The sequence below is a fragment of the Eublepharis macularius genome, chromosome 3 (assembly GCF_028583425.1).
Source record: "Eublepharis macularius isolate TG4126 chromosome 3, MPM_Emac_v1.0, whole genome shotgun sequence".
In the NCBI taxonomy this organism is placed as follows: domain Eukaryota; kingdom Metazoa; phylum Chordata; class Lepidosauria; order Squamata; family Eublepharidae; genus Eublepharis; species Eublepharis macularius.
Window position 1 is genome coordinate 90,709,650 of NC_072792.1, and position 24,645 is coordinate 90,734,294.

At 41.2% G+C, this 24,645-nt stretch overlaps 2 protein-coding genes across 2 annotated transcripts in view; one reads left to right on the forward strand and one right to left on the reverse strand.

Moving 5' to 3' along the window:
- The window catches only part of RSPH1 (radial spoke head component 1), a 40,345-nt gene extending 37,379 nt beyond the window's left edge, over window positions 1–2,966 (forward strand). The window contains exon 10 of the mRNA XM_054973397.1: window positions 2,471–2,966. The gene's annotated coding sequence lies outside the window, so the exon portion shown is untranslated. The remainder of the gene's footprint in view (window positions 1–2,470) is intronic.
- The window catches only part of UBASH3A (ubiquitin associated and SH3 domain containing A), a 29,023-nt gene that overhangs the window by 757 nt on the left and 3,621 nt on the right, over window positions 1–24,645 (reverse strand). Inside the window, exons 4-13 of the mRNA XM_054973393.1 lie at window positions 21,808–22,006; window positions 21,030–21,199; window positions 19,428–19,636; window positions 17,380–17,497; window positions 14,927–15,035; window positions 14,426–14,548; window positions 11,494–11,586; window positions 4,730–4,874; window positions 803–909; window positions 193–299 (exon numbers count right to left, since the gene is read on the reverse strand). Of these exons, the coding sequence (XP_054829368.1) occupies window positions 193–299; window positions 803–909; window positions 4,730–4,874; window positions 11,494–11,586; window positions 14,426–14,548; window positions 14,927–15,035; window positions 17,380–17,497; window positions 19,428–19,636; window positions 21,030–21,199; window positions 21,808–22,006 (1,380 nt within the window). The remainder of the gene's footprint in view (window positions 1–192; window positions 300–802; window positions 910–4,729; window positions 4,875–11,493; window positions 11,587–14,425; window positions 14,549–14,926; window positions 15,036–17,379; window positions 17,498–19,427; window positions 19,637–21,029; window positions 21,200–21,807; window positions 22,007–24,645) is intronic.

Consider the following 24,645-nt stretch of genomic DNA (forward strand, 5'->3'; position numbering starts at 1 on the left):
TACCAAACATTTGTTTGAAGAAGATAATAGCACAAAGAGGCTCATGGGATTTATTTGGCTTTCTTTCTTCAGATGCTTAATTTAAAAGATTCTACAGGCCTCTAAACATTTGCATACCAACCAGTGGCGGGTGTTGGAGAGCCATACCTAAATTACAAAATGTATATAGCAATATCATGATTTATGCCTTACCTTTCGGACAAGCTGGGCAAAGTCACCACTTCCCCTGGCAGGGCAACCCAATAATGGTCGAGTAAGGGAATCCAAGGATGAGCCATGGCCAACAATCAGGATAACACCTGTTGGCAGAAATGAGAGCAATCCTAAGCAGGTCTACTCAGAATCCTACTCAGGTCTATTTAGTGAGGCCTTCTCCGTACTGCAAATGTCCTTGATATGAATTATCAATTATTAGTATGTTTTAATGGTTGGATTAGTATCTGGAAGGATACTTGGATTAAATATAAACTGTAATATGAATTTGTCTGGGTGACACTCACTTAGCATAGCACAGCACACCTACCAATGATATGGTGAACACAAAATGGGGAAAGGAGAACCATGCACAATACTGAGCTCGTTGGAGGAAGGGCAGGCTAAAGATATGCCAGGTAAATAAAGATGTTTTCGTACACTTATGGTTATAGAAAGGAATCTAATAAATATGAACCAAATAAACGATACATGGCAAGAGAGTGTTATTCTAGCAGTCATAGGAGAGAAGTTCATATGATGATCTTTTTTTTATGATTCTGTTACTGTACGTACAAAGCAATGAAATCAAAAGTTACCATAGAATTACCTTCAGATGTACAGGATCCAACAATCTGTTTTATGCATATTGAGCATCTGTTAACAAATTCCTCGTAGCCTTCAGATGGCATCAGAGAAGAGAGAGGAAAATTACATCTGTTAATGAAATAATTCACTTTGTTAACATTTGTTGATATATAGTAATTGTTAAGTCTGGAACATTTCCAATCATTATTCCACGACTCAGAGGGCTTACAATTCTATTCAGTAGGCCTTGTGAAATGGTTATCATCAGTCTTCATCTAGGGTTACCAGATCCCTATACTCTTCTGGCAGGAGGGAGGGGACCCAGCACTCACCTAGCTGACATCTCTCACTCCTGTGTGCTCCTGGCATTGATGCAACATCATCACTTCTGGAAGTGATGTCATTGAGCCAGCTGTGAGAATGCTCCTGCATGAGAAGTGCAGGAGCACTCCTGTGGCTGCACAGGATGACATCACTTTCAGAAGTGACATAATTGCATCTGGTGAGAGGGTACATGCCATGCTTGTACTCAGGGTGTCTGCTGGTGGTGAGTGATTGTCGCCAGCAACCAATCGGCAAGTAGACAAACCACCAGGAGGTTGCCCGCCACTGGTGGGCATCTGAGATCCCTATCTCCATCCCATATATATATTTGATGTACATGGAGAACTTCTGCACTAGTGGGCCTCAGAGCAGCTGTGCAGAACTGCTCCATCCATTGAAATGAATGATACATGGCCACTGTAAGTGAGGAAATTTCATATGTACAAGTGAGAGATCTGCAAGGAAATGCAGGGAGAGGGGTCTCATTAGCCCCTGTATCATTTTCCAGGGCTGCTTTGGTCTCCAAGTCCAACCTTGTTCCCCCACCGCCAGCTTTGCTTTTCTGAAACCAAAGATTGGAAGGTTCAACAATGTTGTTGTGGTTGCCTAGCAAGTTCCAAAATGGCCACTGAGAGCTCAGATGGCATTCTTTTCTTAAAGCTATAAGCATTGTTTCTATTATTTGGGGGAGTTTTAATACCCCAATGTATATATATTTTTAGATTTAAGGGTTTTTCCTGCAAACCTGGGACTTTTCTCAGATCTCTAGAAAAATCTCCCCTATCTGTTCTAGCTCAGTTTTGCATCTTTGTTGATCATATCCTCTATGGTGCAGTTTGGAATTAAATATATGATATTTAAATATATGATTATATATATATGATAAATTGGTGAACTGGGTTAAGTGTATTTCAACATTAGAGCTTCATATGTAAAACTGGAATAGTATTTCACACTCCACAGCAATGTTAACAGAATTAATGAGATACAGACCATAAAAGCCCAAGCCTGAAAATTTTATACAGTTTATACTACTATGGGTAGGATTACTTGCCATAAAATGTACTTATACCAGCAGCATACCTAGCATTTTTAAAGGATTAGACATGTTTATTAAGAATTTATTAATGACTGTTAGCCAAAATAACATCTGTGTACAGAGGCAGTATACCCCTGATTATCAGCTGTTAGGGACAAATCATAGTTACCCACCATACCTTGTTTGTAAGAGCTTGACATATACAAATGTTCATAGCATGCAGAGATATTTGTTCTATGCTGAGGAACACAATTTACTTGTAAGGGTGTTTTCTTTATAACACACACATGGGCAATTCATTACTTTTCTTATTTGAACAATTTCCAGGGCTGGATCATTCACCTTGGGTATTTTACAATATAACTCCAGGAACAAAGTACATTACTACAAGAAGTTCAGCTCCTGTTAACGTTTCCTGTTCTGTTTGTGGTTTTGCAAATTTTCGGAAACAGCATTAAACCACAAAATTGCTTTGCCATGAAGAGAGAGTGGCTGCTTCCAGATAAAGGTTTTTGCTGCCTTGAGTAGAGAGATTTTTTGTTTGTTTTTTGGAACTTCCAAATAATGTAATACTGTAACTGTTATGTTTCCAGGACAGTGCCCCTCACAGGCACTTCCCCCCAATCATTTTTCATTCCACACCACAAGAGGGCTTTAAAAATAATAATTGCTATAGTGCTATAATAATCGATTGCAACCTATCTGTTTTAAATGGTAAAGGTACAGGGACTGTAGACTATACTACTGGGCACTGTCTGTTGCTGTAGATATGCTCTACTGAGTAGTAGTTTCTGCATCATTAAATATAACATGTTTAATTAGTTATGATGTGTTTCATCTCTGTATTTGAATTTATGCTTGTTTTCAAATTTGTGTGTTTTCAGATTTCTATAACCCAGGCCCTATTGCACTCTGTAATCCACCTTGAGTCTCAGTGAGAAAGGTGGCCTATAAATAAATAAATAAAAAGCATATGCATGAAGAAAGGAACAAAAAAAGTAGGTGGAAGTCACATCTCTGATGATTATGCCCACAATGCCCAATGCTGAGTCACTTCAGAGTATGTGAGGAAAGGAAAAGTCAGAAAAAAGATCCAGCAAACTCTCATGTATTGCCAGCATGCCATGCCTCTGTATTTGCAGTGATGATGGAAACAATGCAGAGAATCCTCACTGTGTGGAAGCAGCCAAAATGAAGAAAGCTAAATAGTTCTTAGAGGGTAAAAATTAGTTTTGAGTCCAACATGCTTACACTTCTAATGCATTCAGTAAAATATATATTTGAATGAGTTAATATCTTGAAACATATATTATAGAATGAAAGCTGCTTTGATTTTAGCACTTATTCTCTCCATGCACTATCAATGGCTGCTCTGGTTCTTTCCAAACAGATGCTCCTTGGAGTATTTCTTAGAAAATGGTATCCTGCCACTAACTGCTGGTGATATTGTGACATTACACCTATTTTTAACTGCAATTTCCCACAAACATGTTAATTATATACAATATTTAGCCAAGAGGAAGATTAATCATTTTATCCATGGTTATCCTGTTTCCAGCAGTGGTTAGACAGAAGCTACTACAAAGTCCACAAGAAGGGCATGCTATAGCAACGTGTGGGTAAAAGCAAAAGAAAGGGTTGCTGTCAAATTCTTGTACCCAGTCTTAAGGCCAATAGGTACATACTGTACTCCCAGCTCCCAGTTGTAAAGATCTGCCAGTTGAAACTCAATAACTTCACTGTAAGAGTCCAAGAGTGCATGAGTTAAAGTTTTATTGATGATCCCCAGTTCAGCATCCCAAAACCTTTGTTAGGAATAAAGTCTGGTTCTCAATACCCAGCATATATAGACGTTTAAGCACAGCCCCGTTCCCCGCTTCTATCTACAGTGAATAGGAAGGAATCTAGCTACATTAGACAGCTACAGGAATGTGAGCTAAGAGAATGTTTTTATAAAGTCAAGCTTATGTATCTATGGCAACGGCTCTTTTGCTAAAAGTTCAACATAGATAACATAGTATCTGCTATGTCAGCTAACAGGATCTTTTACACACAAGATTTTACACAGCATGTCAATGGATATCAAGCCTCAGCATAATAGTTAACATTAAGTCCCTAAAGTATGGCAGGGGCTGCTAGATCATGAAGCTTGTAAAGTATAGTTTATGGCAGTGGCCATGACTGACATGACCTTGTGCTACTTGAGGCCTAGATTACTCAGTCTAGCTCAGTTTTGCCACGTCTGTCTCTCATAGGATGCCACAAAAACTGCAAGAAGGCATTGGCTTAGGTTGCACATTTCAGAATCAGGCTTTCGGGACACCTATCTAGTTCCTGAACAAATAAATGTATGTGATTAGTATGGGATGGAGTCTGCACAGTGTGTCAACTTTTAAATGTCACATTCAATATAACTTGTACCATCACAACAAAAATTAATCCTGCCCATTCTATTCACCAGAGTGAAGGGGATTTAAGTATTTGGTTCAGTGTTTGGTTGTTTCTCCTGGGTCACTCATAACATACATACATATATACATTATATTTAGGCACCATCCTAGTAAGCCACTGTAATGTAGCACTTACTTGTATGTGGTATCTACACTGTAGTTGATCTCTGCCAGTTCCCTCCGTGTCATAAAAGAGGGACCTGTTGTGTTCATTTCCCATTTAGTCCATTCAAAGAGACCAGGTTCTACACGAATCTTAGCTTTTTGTCCCAACTGAAGCCCTGTGGATAACAATAAAATAATAACAATAAAAATGTTTTAACAAAGGAATGCATTCAAAAGCCTTTAATTAGGTCTGAGTCTTATGCTTATTGAGTAACCAATGTACTCAATGTCAAGTCTGTTGTCAATGGATCAAAAAATTCTGCAGTTGAATGCCAGGTTAGAACAAAAAAATAGCTGTAATCCAGCATTTGTTCGTGGATGAGTGGACCAGTCTGACAGAGGGGTTAGACTATAACCATCATACCATTCAGGATTCTCAGTGCTGCAGCAAGCTAGATCTAGTGGCTGGGGTTCCTGCAGAGTTACAGAATTCCTGCAGTCTCTGTAATACTCTCTCCCTTTCTAGATGCCTTGTTCTAATGAATTTTAAGATTTTGTATTTGATGCTGGGATGGTGATACAGACAAGGGACTCTGCTGGTGCCTAACAAACTCCCTTCCTGGACTGCCTGAGCTGATCTTGGCATTGGTGTTGGAGACTCCCAGTGTTCCATCCTAGATGGGCAGAAAGCTGGAACAACATGAGGGCACTTTGTGACTAGGATCAAGGTAGCACCTGGGACAACAGGCTGACTGGGTGCTCTATAACTGGGCTGCTCCAGGGCAGAACTAGGATCATGGTCAGGTAGCTGGAACAGGACATATAGTAGGCACTAGAGCTCATGAGCTGATCTATTTGGAGCCATTTAACCTGCAAAGATCCCAGCTAAAACGGAGGTCTAAATAGGAGGTTCAAGACTGCACAAACCTGACTAAAAATAGAACAGTTTCCAATCTCCCATGTTTAGCAGAAGTTTTGCAGAGAGTATTGGCTAAACAGCTCCAGGTATTCTTGCATAAACATCTAGATTTTTAAAAATCTGGTTCAGACCTGGTCAAAGAACAGAAACTGCCTTGGTCACCCTATTAGATGATCTATGTGGACAGAACAACATGGGGAGCGTATCTCTATTGGTCTGCCTGGACCTCTCTGAATGATCAACCACATCATTTTCTGTACAGCTTAGCCAGGATGGGCCTGGAAAGATATTGGTGTTGGTCTTTCCTTGAGAGCAGGTTGCAGAAGGTGGTGCTGTAGGAGTTCTGTTTGACCGTGGCCATTAGTATATAGGGTCCCTCAAGGATCAGTTCTGCCGTCCATGTTTTTTAAAATCAACATTAAGCTACATGAAGGGATTTGGGGCATAATACTGTCAGTATGTAGATGGCATACAGCTCTGTTTCTTTGTCACAAGGATTATATTTCTTTTCCATCTAAATCCAGAAATGCAGTAAAGGAGCTGAACCAGAATCTAAGAAGAAATGGATGCGGATATTTAATGGACACTTAACAGACAGTTTAGTGTAATAGTTAAGAGTGGCAAGACTCTGATCTGGAGAACCAGGTTTGATTCCCCACTCTTTCGCTTGAAGCCAACTGGATGACCTTGGGTCAGTCACAGTTTCTCAGAGCTCTCTCAGCCCCACCCATCTTACAGGAGGATTGTTGTGGGGATAATAATAACATAACTTTATAAACCACTGAGTGGATGTTAAGTTGACCTGAAGGGCGGTATATAAATTGAATGTTGTTGTTGTTCTTGTTGTTGTTGTAAGTGCTGAGGGTGGGGAATAAAACCAACTTGAGAAGAGGTAACCTGTCTGTCCTGGATGAGGTAAAATCCCTCTGAAATATGAGGTTCATAGCTTGTGGGTTTTTCTAGAATGCATATTGTTTTTGGCAAACAAGTGTTTCCTAAAGTACCTTTTACCAGGCAAGTTTACTTTGCTAGCTGTGGTCATTCCTGGAGGGAGCCAACCTGAGGCACACATTCCCTGGTAACATCCAGATTTAATTTCTGTAATATGATTTATGTATGGCTGCCACTAAAGATGGTTCAGAAACTTCAGTTGGCACAAAACATGGCTGCAAGAGTTCTTACTGTGCTATTATTACCATAATAACAATATACAAACAGTTCTATTTCAGCTGCACAGACTCTCAGCTTGTTTCTGAGTTTAATTTAAGGTGCTGATCTTGACTCTAAATGGCTTTGGTCTAGAGTTCCTGAAGGATCACTTCTATCAACCTTCCTTTGTTTTGAGACTCATGCATGGTGCATTCCTGTTGGAACCAGCTTTAACTGAAATTAACTTGGTTATAACTCTTGGGAGTGCTTTTTGTTTATTTATTTATTTACATCATTTATAGTCTGCCTTTCTCACTGTAAATGCAGATTACACAGTGTGAGTTAGTACAATCAGTTTCAAGGATACTTCAATAAACAGTGCAATGGCTATATAAAGGCAAATGTGCAAAGATTTAAACCAGCAGACATACAATACACGGACTTGAAGAAAAGCCGAGCACAGCATTAGCAGTTCTAAGAGTTAAATATTAAGCAATATAGTACTCAGTCAACAAATATGCAAAATATCTGTCAATAAATATGGAAAACAAACAATGGCCCACAGATTGGAAACACTCAGTCTACATTCCAATTCTTAAAAAAATGGATGCCAAAGATAGCAGCAACTATCAGACTATTGCATTAAATTCCCATGCAAGCAAAGTGATGCTTAAGATCCTACAGCAAAGACTCTTACCACCTATGGAACAAGAAATGACAGATGTTCAAGATGGATTCAGGAACAGAAGAGGCACTACAGATCACATCGCAAATTTATGATGGCTAATGGAATTCACCAAGGAATTTCAGAAGAAAATCAGCATGTGTGTTATAGATTACAGCAAAGTTTTTGATTGTGTGGATCATGAAACGTTATGGATAATGTTAAAAGAAATGGGGGTGCCACAATATCTGATTGTTTTGATGCGCAACCTGTACTCTGGACAAGAGGCTACTATTAGGGCAAAATATGGGGAAACAAAATGGTTTCCAGTTGGCAAAGATGTCAGACAAGGATGCATATTATTTCCCTGCCTGTTCAACCTCTGTGCAGAGCGTATCATAAGGAAAGCTGGATTAGATCCAGAAGAAGCTGGAGTAAAACTTAGTGGAAGGAAAATTAACAGTTTGAGATACGCAGATGACACCACGTTACTGGCAGAAAATAGTGAAGACTTGAAACTACTGATGAAAGTTAAAGGAGAAAGCGCCAAAGCAGGGTTACATCTAAACATCAAGAAGACAAAAGTAATGATTACTGAGGAGTTACACAATTTTAAAGCTGACAATGTGGGAATGGAAATTGTCCAAGATTTTCTATTCCTTGGCTCAATCATCAACCAACATGAATACTGCAATGAGGAAATCAGAAGGAGATTGAGACTTGGAAGAGCAGCTGTGAGGGAGCTAGATAAGATCCTTAAAGATAAAGATGTCTCTCTGGGAACCAAGATCAAGATCATTCGAACAATGGTATTCCCCATTATGATGTACGGATGTAAAGAAAAACTGATAGGATGGACAGTGAAGAAAGCTGATAGGAAGAAAATGGATTCATTTGAAATGTGGTGTTGTAGGAGAGTTCTGCCGATTTTATTGCCAGCCCAAAAGACAAATAAGTGGGTATTAGATCATATCAAGCCTGAATTCTCCCTAGAAGCTAAAATGACAAAACTGAGGCTATCATACTTTGGTCACACTATGAGAAGACAAAATTTTCTGGAAAAGTCAGTAGGAGGACCTAAAACGAGATGGCTTGACTCAATAAAAGAAGCAATGTCCTTCAGTTTGCAAGATCTGAGCAAGTTTGTTAATGATAGGACATTTTGGAGGTCTTTCATTCATAGGGGCACCATAGGTTGGAGGCGACTTGATGGCACATAACACACACATAGTACTCAGTATGATTATACTTAAAGCAACAAATAGTAGCACAAGTAGTCAAGTCTATGGTCCCTATTTTGATATGATGCATCTCTTTGAGACCACTTCCTTACAAAACAGCCCTCCTATCTGAGTAAACCCCTTCTTGAATAATTCATTTTTGCATAGCTTGCAAAAAGCCAGAAGAAGGGAAGCTTCAAGTAGGCCATTCCATAAGGTGGCTGCTACCACAGAGAAAGCATGTGTATGGGCAGCTGTTGATTTTGCTCACTTTCAAGGGGGCACCATTCAGATGACCAAATCTACCATGGTGGAGCATAGGAGGAGAAGCAGTCCCACAGATATTACCCGACCAAGGCCATGGAGAGCTTTGATATGATAGTTGGTTGTTGTGGGTTTTCCGGGCTGTATTGCCGTGGTCTTGGCATTGTAGTTCCTGACGTTTCGCCAGCAGCTGTGGCTGGCATCTTCAGAGGTGTAGCACCAAAAGACAGAGATCTCTCAGTGTCACAGTGTGGAAAAGATGTAGGTCATTTGTATCTACTCAGGAGGGGTGGGGTTATACCCTTATACCCTGCAGGTTATACCCTGCAGCTGTGGACAAGTTTACATTGGGACCACAAAGCGTAGCATCCAGACAAGAATAAAAGAACATGAAAGACACTGCAGACTTGGACAACCTGAAAAATCAGCAGTGGCTGAACATAGCCTAACTCAAACAGGGCACAGTATCTTATTCCAGGACACCAAAATACTGGACAACACTTCCAACTACTTTGTCAGACTGCACAGGGAAGCCATTGAAATTCACAAGCATAAGCAAAACTTCAACAGGAAAGAAGAAACCTTAAGAATGAACCGAGCATGGTTGCCAGTTCTGAAAAACACCAGGCTAACAAAACATTCTATCCCTGACAATAGCCCTGCAGAGAAGATTAGCACATCAAGTACCAATCCATATGCAAAAGAACCTCCTCAGGATACAGTGAAGCCTCCCGCCATTAGCATTCCACACCCTGGGAAACTCTTACAGGATGACTCAGCTCAACCCCACCCCTCCTGAGTAGATACAAATGACCTACATCTTTTCCACACTGTGACACTGAGAGATCTCTGTCTTTTGGTGCTACACCTCTGAAGATGCCAGCCACAGCTGCTGGCGAAACGTCAGGAACTACAATGCCAAGACCATGGCAATACAGCCCGGAAAACCCACAACAACCATCGTTCTCCGGCCGTGAAAGCCTTCGACAATACTTTGATATGATAGTCTGTTCCTTGAATTTAGCTTGGTAAGCTGATAGGTAGCCAATGGAGTGACTGCAGAATGGGAATAATATTGTTTGACAGTTCAACGCATAAACTTACAGATGGGTTCTCATTTCAAAAGCAGAAAAGCTCCTATCATGCTATTAATGAATACTGTCTTCTAAGCAATCTGCAGTTCCTCTAGTCTACTTTCACATAAGTGATTCAAATCATGGTATGCCTAATAATCAAATCAAACAACCACATTAAGCAGAAAGTGATTTATTTAAAGATACTTTACTTCCATTTTTATGATAGTATTAAAGACATTCCAAAGTGATGCACTAGAGATAAGTAGCATCCCTAGTGAATACTTTTATAGCCTTTAGATAGAAAATTACTGTTTTATTTATTTATTTATTTTTTCAATTTATATACCGCCCATCCCCAGGGGCTCTGGGCGGTGAACAGTTAAAATCGATAAAAACAAAAACTAAAATCAATATACAAATAATAAAACAAATTAACAAGATGCAGTGGTGGGGAGAACCTTCCCCACCCCAAAGGTGGGAGGCCGACATGGCACCTCCCCCTTCAATCACCAAACGCCTGGCGGAACAGCTCTGTCTTACAGGCCCGGTGGAACGATAATATGTCCCGCTGGGCCCGGGTTTCCATTGACAGAGCGTTCCACCAGGCTGGGGCCAGGACTGAAAAGGCCCTGGCCCTGGTTGAAGCGAGGCGGGCTTCCTTAGGGCCGGGGACCACAAGTAAATATTTATTCGCTGATCAAAGCGATCTCCGGGGAACGTACAGGGAGAGGCGGTCCCGAAGATATGCCGGTCCCAACCCACTCAGGGCTTTAAAGGTAAGAACCAACACTTTGAACCTGATTCGGAATTCAACCGGAAGCCAGTGCAGCTGGCGCAGGACAGGTGTGATGTGTGACTGGTAAGGTAATGCCGCCGCATTCTGGACCAGTTGTAGTTTCCGGATCAGGCCCAGGGGTAGCCCAGCGTAGAGTGAGTTACAGTAATCTAGCCTGGAGGTGACCGTTACATGGATCACTGTAGCCAGGTCCTGGGGCATCAGGTAGGGGGCAAGTTGCCTGATCTGACAAAGATGGAAAAATGCAGACTTGGCAACCGCCGTGACCTGGGCCTCCATCGATAGGGAGGCATCCAGGAGCACACCCAGACTCTTTACCACTGGCAAAGTTGCCAGTGGTGTCCCATCCAGGGCAGGGTGCTGGATCCCAACATCTGGCAGCCCCCGTCCCAGCTGCAGGACCTCTGTCTTCACTGGGTTCAATTTCAGCCTGCTCTGTTTCAACCATGCCGTCACAGCCTCCAAAACTCTGGCCAGATTGTCTGGGGCCGTGTCTGGCCGGCCGTCCATCAACAGAAAAAGTTGGGTGTCATCCGCGTATTGATGACAACCCAGCCCAAACCTCCGCATCAACTGGGCGAGGGGGCGCATATAGATGTTAAAATTACTGTTTTCTTTAACAAAAAAAATCTGTTTATAACTCCAGCAAATCATAGATAAGCAGAAGTAAATTTGGAGCGTTCCTCCTGTTGGGATGACTCACCTACCTTCTAATACATGATGTGCAGTTTGGATGCAGCGCAGTGCTGGGGAAGAGTATACATGGCTAATTTTCAGCTCCTTCTCCAGTAGGGCTTCCCCTAGAAGTGAGAAAAAAACCCAGAACATTCTTTGCAAAATGAAGGGAGGGGGCACGCTATCTTCTATATCAGTTTGACTTTTGCTGTGTAGCATCCTTATGTGTTGCTTCCACTTGAACTGTTCTGCTTTCAGTACATAATCTCCTAAATAAATTGTCTGATAGGAATACTTTTGGAAGAAAGAAATCATGAGGGGAAATGTGTAGAAGCTGCAGGGAAACTTGCTTGGAACCAGTGTTCCCGCTAATGTGAGCACGTGAGCAATCGCTCACAGATTCTGACTCCTCCGCTCACAGCTTCTCAGATGTAGCTCACAGATACTAACCCTCAGGTGGCCCCGCCCTCCCACTCAGCCAGCATGTGCAGGTGGGCCCTATAGGGATGGAGCAGGGATGGAGCCTCATCCCACTTCTCTCCTCCCTTCCTGGCTGTGGCTGGTTTGGCCCCCAGGGTGGTGCCAGAAAGCGCCTCTAGCAACTGCTGGCTCTCTAGCTGGGAAACAGAGCAGAGCTGAGTGATCGGGTCTGGCCTGACCAATGCAGCCTGAAATCGCTAGGATCCCCTCAGCCCCAGAGAGCAGAGGAGAGGAGGTAGCGCCTCAGCCGCCACCATAGTGAAGGCATCATTTAACTTGGCCTTGGCGCAGAAGGAGGCTGAAGAAGTAAACACTGACTCACAAAAGCTCATCTTGAAATAAATGTGCTAGTCTTTAAGGTGCCATTGCATGTCTGCTTTATTTTGCAGCAACAGACTAATACAACTACCCCTTTGTAATCAGCATGGACATATATACTCTGATTTTTGTGGCCCTTTCACCTAATATCTTTTATTGTTAAATTGTTTTGATTGTAATCAAAACAATTTGATTGTAATTTTTTTTTAAAGGAGGTGCACTCAAAACTTTAATGAAAGTTGTTGTTTCGGCTCACAAAGTAGATTTTTAGCTCACAACACTGCAAAGCTTAGAGGGAACATTGCTTGGAACATGAACATCTCATTAACTCTGTGTCCTAATAATACTTAAAGATACCCAACAACATTCGATTTATATACTGCCATTCAGGACAACTTAATGCCACACTCAGAGCAATTTACAAAGTGAGTTATTATTATCCTCACAACAATCGCCCTGTGAGGTGGGTGGGATTGATTGAGCTCTGGGGGAGCTGTGACTGACCCATGGTTACCCAGCTGGCTTCAAGTGGAGGAGTAGGGAATTAAACCTGATTCTCCAGATTAGAGTCCTGCCATTCTTAACCACTACACCAAACTGGCAGTATGGTGCATATTAGTTCTATATGTGTAAAACATAACATTATTTTTCACTGTGTTGCTTGGCTTCATAATAGCACTTTACCAGCCAGGATATTTGAGGCAAAGTACGAATGCCTAAATACCCATGTACAAACTGAGTTAGGTGAGGCAGTGTTATGGCAGGGATTTGCTGCAGAACATTTAATTCCTTTACAGAAAAGTGTTTTCTTTGGGAAAGTACACTATGACAGTAAAGCATCTGTAATCAAAACTGGACTAAATGATGTGGGGACTTGGTGGTTATGGAAAAAGAATGCCACATTCCCTTTCCTAACCTGCTTTTTTAGTCAACTTAGCAGATGACCTATCCAGGTGGCCTATCTAGATGTTGTGGTACTTGTGTGGGAGGAAAATAATACTCCAAATCTTGCTTCAAAGGTGATTCTTATTTCCCAGCCCATATGAATTAACCTGGAAGGAAGGAAAAAACATAATTGCTGCAAGTGGATAACCATATTGCTGTTTGCCCGAAGCCTCTTTGTTGAAACCCAGCGGCTCTGGATTTTATTAGTGGCTAGACAGGATGCTGTCTTTGAGTTCCATGAGGATGGAGAGAAGGTGGGATATGAAGTACAAAGTCTCCAAACACTAAATAATGCCCCTTTTATAAATCACTAGAGGGTAACAAAATGGCAAGGCACTGCTTTTACTTTTCTTTTAAGAAGGTCAAGGAGTGCTTCTGTACAGCAGATGTTATCCTCTAAGGTAGTAAAAACATTTATAAGCTGCATCCTCCACTGAAAAAAGGCACCTACAGCTGTGTACAAAAACTAAATAAAATAAAACCCCCAAATTCATAAAAATGTCATCAATAAAAGAACAAAATTTAAACATCCAACCAATAAAACAAACACAATCACACAGTGGGAAGCACTCTTGAAAAAGTTCCTAAAACATCAATACAGGGGTCAGATGCGGCCTATTAGGAAGGGTCTTCCATACTGTGGGTGCCACTACAGAGCAAGCATCCTTTGTGTTCTCACAGACTCATTTTCTCTTTCTCTCTGAAGTATACAGGTGCTACATGAGGGAGCTAAGGATGGCAGGGAGATCTAGAACTTCCTGACACATTCTTCCCCTACAAATCACAAAGTCATAGGCTCCCCAGCACTTGGAAAGCCACATTCCACTATTTTTCATAATTTTAATAAAAATGAAAAAAAGAAGCCTCCTGAGTGGGGGTCGGTGGGTGGGAATAAATTACCAGTTGAATACTGGGGAACTGATATCCCTGCAAACAAACTCTTGCTTTGTGCTAAGATGTTTGAAGCCCCTGCACATGATCCCAGGACTTGTGGAGCCCACGGAAGGGGCAAACAGTACCACCAATGGTTGTTTCAGGTGGCAAAAATTACATGGGAGGCAAGTCTGATCTCCCTCCTCCACCTTTGCAGTGCTTGGAGCTACACCCAACAGCAAAGCACTCTGAAAAGGTGAATTATGGTGGGGGACCCCTGACGGTTGTATCATTTATATAAACTCAAGAGTATCCCAGTAATTCTCTCTGCCTCCTTGAATAGCTTACCTATGAGTCTTGACTGGAATATCCCACAGCATGTTAAAGGAGGATCCCATTCAAAGTTTTTAATGCTGTCTTTGCAGTATGGTAGAGTAGGAGGAAAATTGAGGTCTGGCCGATAATATTTGCCTGTAAAAAAACAGAATGCTTCACTATTGATGCAAAAGCATTCATGGCAAAGAGCACCCACTCCAATGTCTTTCAATGAGCTTAAAATACAATGACTACCACTATAATCTCATTCATTTCCAAAATGCACATTTTATCCCATGTTAGCTGAGGAATCATGATCTGAAAAATGATGAATAATTCAAAAGTGTGATCCTTTATTCATCGTGGCCCTATTTCAAGCAGAAAGCTAATTAGGGGGACTTGAACTGGAAGATCATTTCCCTTCCTAGTGGCATTTTTGGGAAGCAAGTAGAAGCAATCATTTTTGTGTGCATTGTTACCATTATATACTTCAACTTTTAAGTTCGGTTTGTTGTTCAGATTCCCCAGCCTTACCATCTGCACTAAAACACTGCTGTAGCCAAGACTTCCCAAACACCTGATCTACCCTTTCTCCATGGCGCATCACCAATAGTCCTCTTCGACTGGAAGTTTTTGTAGAAAGCTGAAAGAAATTACATGACAGTTCTGCTTATTAAAATAATCCACTCTTTAGATAATCAGAAGTCTAAATGAGCAGCAATGGAATTTACATGTGGCCAGCAGCATTCATGTCATTGTGATAATTATGTAGCTTCATGTTCTGGGTTATTATGCTGGCATAGCTTTTGATAAGATCCATTGGGGATTACTGTATCTGATGGCAGAGTGAGCTCTGTTCATTATAAGAATGTTAAAACTGCTTTGTTGAATCAGACTATCTAATACAGCATTCTTTCTCCAGCAGAAATTGACTAAGGGCCAAGCTACAAGTGACGAATGACACTTGAACGGCAAGTGTATTTCTCCCTGTTCACTTGCCCTCCACTCAATTCACTTGCCGTTCAAGTGTCATTCGTCACTTGTAGCTTGGCCCTAAATGTCCTTGGGAATCTCAGAAAAAGGTTTGCCGTAGGCTACTGCCACTGCATCTGGCAAACAGATATGCACTGCTTTTGAACCTGGATGTTCCATTAGTTTCCATGATGAATAGTTGTAATTACTGAGGGACATTGTCAAGGGTGCCCAGATGCTATTACTTATCTTGGAATATTGATCCCAAGGAATATTAAGTACATGTTTTCATTGAATTTTAATAAGCTGATCTTGGATATATTCTTGGATTTGGATAGATGGGTAACCCTAAAGTTGTCATTATGGGGTAAAGTAAATACACTCAAAATGAATATTATACCTTGAATTATATATGTTATGTATACAATCTCTTTTTATATACCTTGTAGATATATTCATAAAATTAATAATTTGTTTTAGAAATTTATATGGGTTCAACACCACCTAGGATTTCTTTAAAGAGAATACAACTTTGAATTAATGAAGGAGGATTTGGTTTTCCGGACGTTAGTATTTATCATCAGGCATAATTATTAGCGTGTACAAGTTATTGGGATCTTTCCCCTTACTTGGAGTATCCATCTTAGCTCTCTTGGAGGCCTCTTTTTTGAACCACTTTTAAAGTGGAATGCATTAGAGTCTACTTATGTTAAAATGGATTTTGTTCTTCCAACAATCTCCAACAACAGAATGACACATAACACAACGATATCAATTTGATCCATTCTTGCATGCTAAACTAACATTACAGTTAAATTCAAATTTAAAAATTGGAAAGAAATCTTTCTTATGGAAGGCTTGGACAGATAAAGGAATTTGTACTTTAGATCAATTGATAAGGTAATGATGTGGAGTTTTTCTCATTTTTCGAACTGAGGTCAAAATAGGATTTGCCAGTTTCTACTGAATGGCAACATTTACAATTGCAACATTTGTTGGTGTCCAAATATGGTCCAGCAACTTTGAGTACTTCAGAATTTCTCCCACTTTGGGAGATTCTTATTGAATCAATACAGAAAGTGAAATCTACAGTATTTTTATATAAATATTTGAAGTCTGTTAATAAATATGATACACAAAGCCTTAAAAATGAATGGAATAATGCAATGGGGTAATGCAATGCAATGGGATAATGCCTTAAGCCATATACCTGTTGCTACTATGGATCTTAAGTTGTAACTAATTCAGCAAAAAATGATGTTTAGGGTATATTGGACACCATCAGTTTAAGCACAGTGTCTAACTCTTGGTGGGTACAATTCACAAGGTGCATCTCCTAAGCATATGCTTTGGACATGTTTAGTCATTCAGCCCTTTTGGGAGGAAGTTATCAGTCATATTAATTTTGTGTTAGAAGACATATTTATTTTTGAAGATATGAATATGCTGTTAAACTACTTGCCTGTTTCTTGGTCAATGGTAATGGACCCTCTGTGCCCTTACAGTTGCTAAAAGACTTATACTTCAACATTGGAAAGACAAAAGCCCACCTCCTATAAATCACTTATAAACTTATCAACATTTGAATGTACCACACACAGAAGGCAATTGCGTATGGACTTACTTTTAGATATTTGGAAATCTTTTATAAATACCTATGTATAGATTTGACAATAGTGTTTTTGTAGCCAGCACTGCTTTACTTTTATCTCCTTTTGTTTGCTTTTATATTTTTTGTTTTGTATTAGTAAAATATAAAAAAAAATTAAAAACCCAAAAATGAACAGCTGAAAACTCAGATGTGATGTTACATATATAGATATGTTGCATAACATCAGTCAATGTGGATTCATTCTACTTAACCAATTTGGAGTTCTAATTGCTTTCTTTTATGGTAATTTCACTGAAAACATAGTGTCCCTTTTTTACATACTTAAAGATAAACTATTTACTTGTGGATGCACCTTTTTATTTTATGGACATATCAAAGAGTATGGCATTCAAAGGCTGGTTACCTGGAGAGTAAGCATTTTGACTACATTTCTCGGCATTGGAGTCTGCTCTTTTGATTTAGTGCAAGGTTCAGTTTGATTCTTGGGCAGTTGTCCTGATGATGGGATGAATACATATTCTCTGCAAGGGAAAGTTTTGTGCCAATGATGAACAGTAAAAAGTAAGAAGGAGCCAAAGGTGCTCTTTGTGAGTGAAGGCCAGTTCTACTCCTAGGATATGAATTTTTCAGGGATTTCCAACCTTAGCAGTGTATCCCCTGCTTTGCAACCCATACTGTTCCAGTGGTCCTCTGACCCTCAGAAATAGCTTTTGGAGATACAGGGAGATACGGAAGAGAGAGAGAGGTGGGAGACATCTGTTCCTTGAGCAGTGTTTTGACTGGAGATCCAATCCTTAGTCTTTAAGATAGCACAAGACTCTGTTAGGAAGAGACTAACTTGGCTAGCATCCAGCAATCTAGCTTTTGTAAAGATAACTAAAAAAACCTACAGCAATCCTTGGACTGACAGCACATCAAGGACCATAGAAGCAATTCTTATTTCACATACTCAGTGATATTCAGTGAACAGTGTTTTTTATTATGTCTCCAGATTTCCGGTGCCAGGATGTTCCAGGGGTACCCTTTAACAGGACCATTTCCCTTATGAGGAGAAAAATATACAAGTTGTATGTGGGAGGGAAGGTAAGCATCTAGACATGTCCAGCTGGTCTCTAATAGCACTTTGTCCTTAAAGTAGTCTTTATTCAGAGACCATTGCAGGGCCGCGTTTATTGTTTTTGTGCGAAAATAAAATCTTTCCTTGAAAGCTACTTGCTTTCCCTCTGACTTTCCCTCTGACTTCCACTCTCAAGGGAATCTGCAGCATTCAGCTCCACAGACTCATTGGTGTGATTATGTCTTGCTTTGACTTTGATCTTGCTGAGCCAAGCCAAAGCAAGACCCAGCAATGGTGTGAGAGGATACTCGACATTTCTAGGTCTGCATCCAGCTCCTTTATTCCATCTGCTTGCTGAACTGGTGGTGGAGGCAAAGAAGGGAATTGCAGGGGTCAATTTAGAAGAGGAAGCATGGAAAGGGGATATCTAAACCATGCCCAGTTAATTATGAAGGCTTAAAAAACATTTTGTAATATTTTAATTCATTACTCAGTCAAACATTGCAGGCCTGTTTGTTTCATATTATTTATTCTGCTTCAGCTAATTGCAAGGAGCCACACAAAATACCTTGGCCACTGGAGATCCTAACGTATCCTTATTTGAACCAAGCTACACGAGTTGCTAGACGTGCGTGTGTGTGTGTGTGTGTGTGTGTGTGTGTGTGTGTGAGAGAGAGAGAGAGAGGGAGAGAGAGAGAGAGAGAGAGAGAGGAGGTAGAAAATCCAGGGCAGCTTTTTGTGAGAGAGAGAATCCAAGATGGAATTCTCCGCTAGAGAGAGGAGTGGTAGTGGTGGGGATTCTTTCTCTTCTTCTCTCTCCTGCAAAAAGCCACCTTGGATTTCTTGCCTCCTGTTATGTCCCCCAGCTCCCAGAGGAAAACACAAGCCGAGGCTTTTTGCAAGAGACAGAGAGAGAATCCCTCCCATCACTCTTCCCCTGACGGATAATCGCACCAAGCAGCTGTTCTTGGTAAGACTACACTACCCAGGGAATCTTGCAGGACCTGACCCACATCCAGGCATCTTGTGTAGTTTCGCTCTTTGTCCTTGAAAATTTCAACCTTGTCTTTAGAAGCATAAGGACTAGAACCTTGTCTTCTTAAAAGATAAAGGCAGATATTTTCATAATACTGAACTCTGCACAGTGCCAAACCATGTTTTTCCTGCTTTTCTACAGAATTACAGAATACATACATTACTGCCATCATAATGAAGAGGTTTTTACACAGGGCTAATTATCCACTTATTACATCCCCCCCTGCACTCCCTCCAATGATCTTGGGGAAGGATAGTAGGACTCTCTTGGTTTCTTACTAACAGAGACACAAATGCATCGACACGTATAGCTGTTCACACATGGTCCATTAAGAAATCTAGACTGGAGTAATACTAACCTGTGCTTGACCCAAGTATCTGACTCATTGGCTTTCTCTGTGTAATTTTCAGGAAGAAATCCCCTGCATCCAGTTCGGTGGGAGATACCAATCACCCAGCCATCACAAGCTTCACTTTGTTGTGTTCGGTCAACGTATATAAAATCCCCAGCATTTAGCATCAATTCATCAATATTCTGAGGTTTATACTGGAATAGTGCCCTCAAAATCTGGTAAAAACAATTATTTAGTAAAGAGAATAAAAATGAAACGTCATTTGTCAAATTCAGGAATAAGCCAAAAGAGTTCTGCAAACTTTTCATGTCATTGCATTTTCACTTCATTTGCAGCAAACTTTTCATTTCAACAATGGAAATGAAAGTCATAAGCACAATCTTGTCAAAGCCTCACTGATTTCAACTGAACTTATTGAAAAGATGTGCCACAGCAAAACAACTAGCAAATTGTACCTGTAGCAAGAAAAAAACCTTTGTGCAGACATGTTTCTGTGACTGTCTGTGAAGAAAATGGGACAATTCACATGCCACACAGTTCATTTGAGAATAATTGCAGTTGCCACATGATGGTCTGATTGCATGCATGCGATATCTCATCAAGGAATTCTGTCTCTTATACTGGGAAATTAGTGATCAATGAAAATCAAAATGGTTAATGTTTGCATCAAATTTATCTGCATCTTGGGTTCTGGCATACTGGACAATGCTATTGAGAATTGAAATATTCCTAAATGAATGGTAAATCAAATCTCCATTTGAGAAAGGTAGATACTTCTAATGCATTGCTAGTGATGTTTGTTAAAAAGTTGAGCAAATCTCCTTAACATAAAGAAATTAAAAAAACTTAATATCTGTTTTTTAAAAAAGAGTCAGATTGGTAGTTCATTATAAAAATCTGTCTCTGAAACTAACTGGATGTGAATTTGAAATAAACCAGTAATTTGCAAACTATATGCTGGTCACATTAGGGCTCCATGAATAAAATGCTAGAATGCTATACAAAATAATAAATGTAATAATCAATGACCTCCCCCAAGGGCTTATTCTCAAAGAAGAGGTTGCCTGTTGCATCTCTGTAAAATATATTGTTTTGGCCTGGATTTGTTCCAATCAGCTTCCACTTGGGGTGGGTAATCTTGTATTCACCCACCTTTGATGCAGACATACACAGAATTATTCACCCTGAGAGGAGGCAACTTATTGCAATTCTTCATGAGACTGTACTCTAGACTTGCCTCCTTCCAATCAGGAAAAATACCAGAAATAGTACTCTCACATGCACTAAAAGTAAATATTTTGGGTGAAAATGTGAAATAAGCCTCCAATCTTTATTCAGAAAAAAGTGTGCCATAGCCACCAGAAATTTGAGAAATATTTCATTAAATAATCTTCTAAGGAACATTGATATTGGAGGCTTTTCCTGTGCACCAGAACTGATGGCTTTCTAAAAACACACAGCTCACAAAATGATAAGAGTGTCATGAAGCCAAACCAAAAGAAAGGATATTATTCACCCCACCACCTGGAACAAAAAAAAAAACATTTCCAAAACTTATAAATCCTACTCCATTCTTCAAAGACAGAGAAAGATATTTTAGTAATGTACCTGGTAATGTACAAAACGCATATCTCTAGCATATAGGGCCGCTACCCAGGTGCAGCTTTGTTTAGGATTGATTGATTTGGCCAGTTCTTCTAAAGTCTTTTGATGATGAGGATAAAATTTGTTGGCCAATGTGAGATGGAGCTGCTTTGTAGAAGGTTTCACTTGGCAATCTACAAATAAAATAACCATCAAATGACACTGCAAGATGAGACCTCCATCCCACCACCGGGCCCACCCTGCCAGACCAGGGAAGTTTCCTCATGGCCACAGGCACCCCGCGTGCCCTCTGGAAGGATCCCCACTCACCAGGAAGGAAAGAGAGAGTGCAAGCGCAAGCAAGGGCAGGCAACTGAGTACCTGTTGGTGCTTTCTCGGAGGGAGTCCAGGGACCCCGGTGAGGTAACCCAGTCCTTACCCCCTCTATCTGAGGCCTGTCAGAGCCCCTGGCAGGACAGCTGACTGGCAAGGGGGTAGATGGTGCCCCACCAGAGGGCTCACAAGATTATTCTCGTTTTAATATTCTGAATAATGGCTTCAGTCTAGTGCCTTTAATACACACATGGAAGCTCCAACGTGCTCACAAGAAGGGGCAGACTGATTTCCTTTAATATCAAACAAAATGAATTCATGTTTAATGGGGATTTTCATGCAGGATTTTTTTTCCTGATGCTGAAATTAAGACGACGCCCTCTTGTTATAGATGCATAAACAGGAGCTTTGAAACAGGCTAAATCTGAAAGTGACAACGGCTTCTTTTGATGCACATTAACAGAGTTACCTGCTAAGGTTGTTGCCTCTGAGGCAAATGCTGCAGCAAATGCTTTGATGATGTTTGCTGGCCCATCGCTAACAAAAAAGCCAATGTAGCTGCTGGATGCATGTAGTGATAGGGATATGACTGATGGAAAACAGATTGAAAATCTGTCACCAGCCCTCCTTAAAGCTTCATATAAGCTGTCAACCTTTTGGTCTTCACACTGAAAGAAAACCAGTTGAATGTTTAAGCCTTTAAAGAAGTCTCCTGCTTCAGACTGCTTCATAAATAGCACAAGATATATGTTTTAAGGTGCAAACAGCATAAACTGGACATAGTGGGTGGTCCTCTACCTTAGGCTAGAGGAAATTCCTCCAGCCTAAGGAGACTTCCTCCTGGAGAAAAGCCCCTTAAGTGGAAGGAAAGCTCCTTAGACTGGAGGAGGGCTTCAACATTTCAGTTAGTAAGGTGGTAGGATAGAAATTCTGGGGCTGACCCTCAGGGGTGGTCTTAGTCAATAGGCAACTAAGGCAGCTGATGCACACAGGGGCCCTCCAACTGCCCATGTCACCACAGCCTCAATACAGGATGGAAAAGAAGACAAGCAGGCTGCCCTCAGGTGTCGCATGTAATTAAAGAGCCCCACAGATAAGCAGCTGAAGGCTGAAGGTACAAGATCTTCCGTGGATAGCAAACATATACCAAATCTTAGGTTCATAAAGTGCACAGTGCTAATATATGTAATGCAGACAGAATGTGTCGCATCACATTCACTGCATGGAACATTGCAAAAGAAAATGTACATTGCAGTGTTGAAATTGTTTGTATATATCCATGACGTCCCTGAAGAAGATACTTTGAAACAGGAGTAGAGCTAGCATCCTGTTGGACATTATGGAGCCAGTTTGGTTAAGAGCATGGAACTCTAATCTTGAGAACTGGGTTTGATTCCCCACTCCTCCACTTGAAGCCAGCTGAGTGCCCTTTGGTCAGTCACAGCTTCTAGCTCTCTCAGTCTCACCCACCTCACAGGGGGTTTGTTGTTGTGGGGATAATAATGACATACTTCGTAAACCACTCTGAATAGGTGTTAAGTTGTCCTGAAGGGCGGTATATAAATCAAAAATTGTCATCATCATCATCATAATCTAATCCTGAACTTGATATAGCAGTGGCTTAGAGCGCAGTTTGTAGAGACACAGGCATTGTGGATCAGATGGTGAGCCTGGTGATTGATGAGAACTTGGGTGAAGTCTCTGGAAGAACTGAATATCTGTATAAGGGAAGTAATGAATTGAATACTTACCTGCAGGGCTCATTTTGAGGGGGAACACTCAGGAATGCAGTTCCGGCAGTTCTCTCAAGAGGTCACATGACAGGTGGTCCATCTGATTTTCGGCAATTTGGGGCCCATTTCTGCCAGGATTGGGGCCCAAACAGCTGGGATTGGGTTGGTGCCGGGTGGAGAAAGCCTCCCCTGCCCGGCACTGACTCAGTGCCCGCCATTTCGACCCTGATCTGGGCCCAAATGGGCCCCAAATGGCCATTTTCAGCCATTTGGGGTCTGTTTTAGCCAGGATCAGGGCCAAAACCATCAGGATTGGGTCGTTGCCTGGTGGCAGACCCCTCCCCTGCCTGGCATCAACCCGATCTGGGCTGTTTTGGGCCCGATCCAGGCCCAAATGTGCCCAAGATGGCCATTTTGGGCCCTTTTTGCCCTTGATCTGGTGGTTTCATCCTGAATTGGGGCCAAAAACGGCCCAGATTGGGACACTGCCAGGTGGGGGAACACTCCCTCATCTGGCAGCAACTGAATCTCGGCCATTTTGGGCCCACTCCTGGCCATTTTGGGCTCCTTTAAGCCATTTTGGGCCCAATTCGGGCCCAAAATGGCCAGGATCGGGCCCAAAATGGCCATGATCAGGCCCAAAACAGCCAGGATTGGTACCAAAACAGCCAGGATCGGGCCTCTGATGGGTGTTGGATTACTCTCCTGCTCAGCAATGGCCCAATCCTGACCATTTTGGGCCCCTTTTTGGCCATTTTCAGCCCCTTTTGGACCCAATTTTGGCCAGGATAGGTGATGTCAGGGGGTGTGGCATATGCAAATCAATTATGCTAATGACACACTTCCAGTGATGTCAAGGGCTGTGGCATATGCTAATGAGTTATGCTAATGAGTTCCTGCAGCCCTTTTTCTATGAAATTAGGGATGCTTACCTGTATTCTGGTTCCAGAACAAGACATTGACTTAGTCTTGATATTTATTTCCACCCGACTGCATTTAAGCACCTTTTTTGCAAAGAGTTAAAAGATTTTTTATCTTTTATTTTATTTCCAAGGATTTCCTTGGAAATTCTGACTTTAAGAGTTGATAGGATGTGAACATATTTATTGATACATTTTGTGAATATTTATTGGATACATTGTAATATTTATCATGGGTGCATTGTTATATTTGATATTTATAGACTTGTTATTTATTCACATATTAGCACTGTGCAATTTATTAAACTAAGATTTTGCTATATGTTTGCTACTCACGGAAGATCTTGTATCTTCAGCCTTGCCCTCAGGGGTCAGCAGGATTGCCAGATCTCCCAGTGTGGGAGACCTCAGGCTGGCAACCCCCACTGTCTGCTGCTGCTCTGGCAGAAAAGAGAACTTAACCTGAAATGTTATGGTTTTACCATCGAGTTTCTGGTGGTCTCTAGAGAGGCATGATGTCATTTCTGGGTTTCCCTGGAAATGACATAATGCCATCACATCCCCTCATGCCCCTACCCCTACCTCTAGACTCCCCAGGACTCAGGCTTCCCATTTACAGTGGCTAGAGTTGCCAGGTCTCCTGATGGGGGGGGC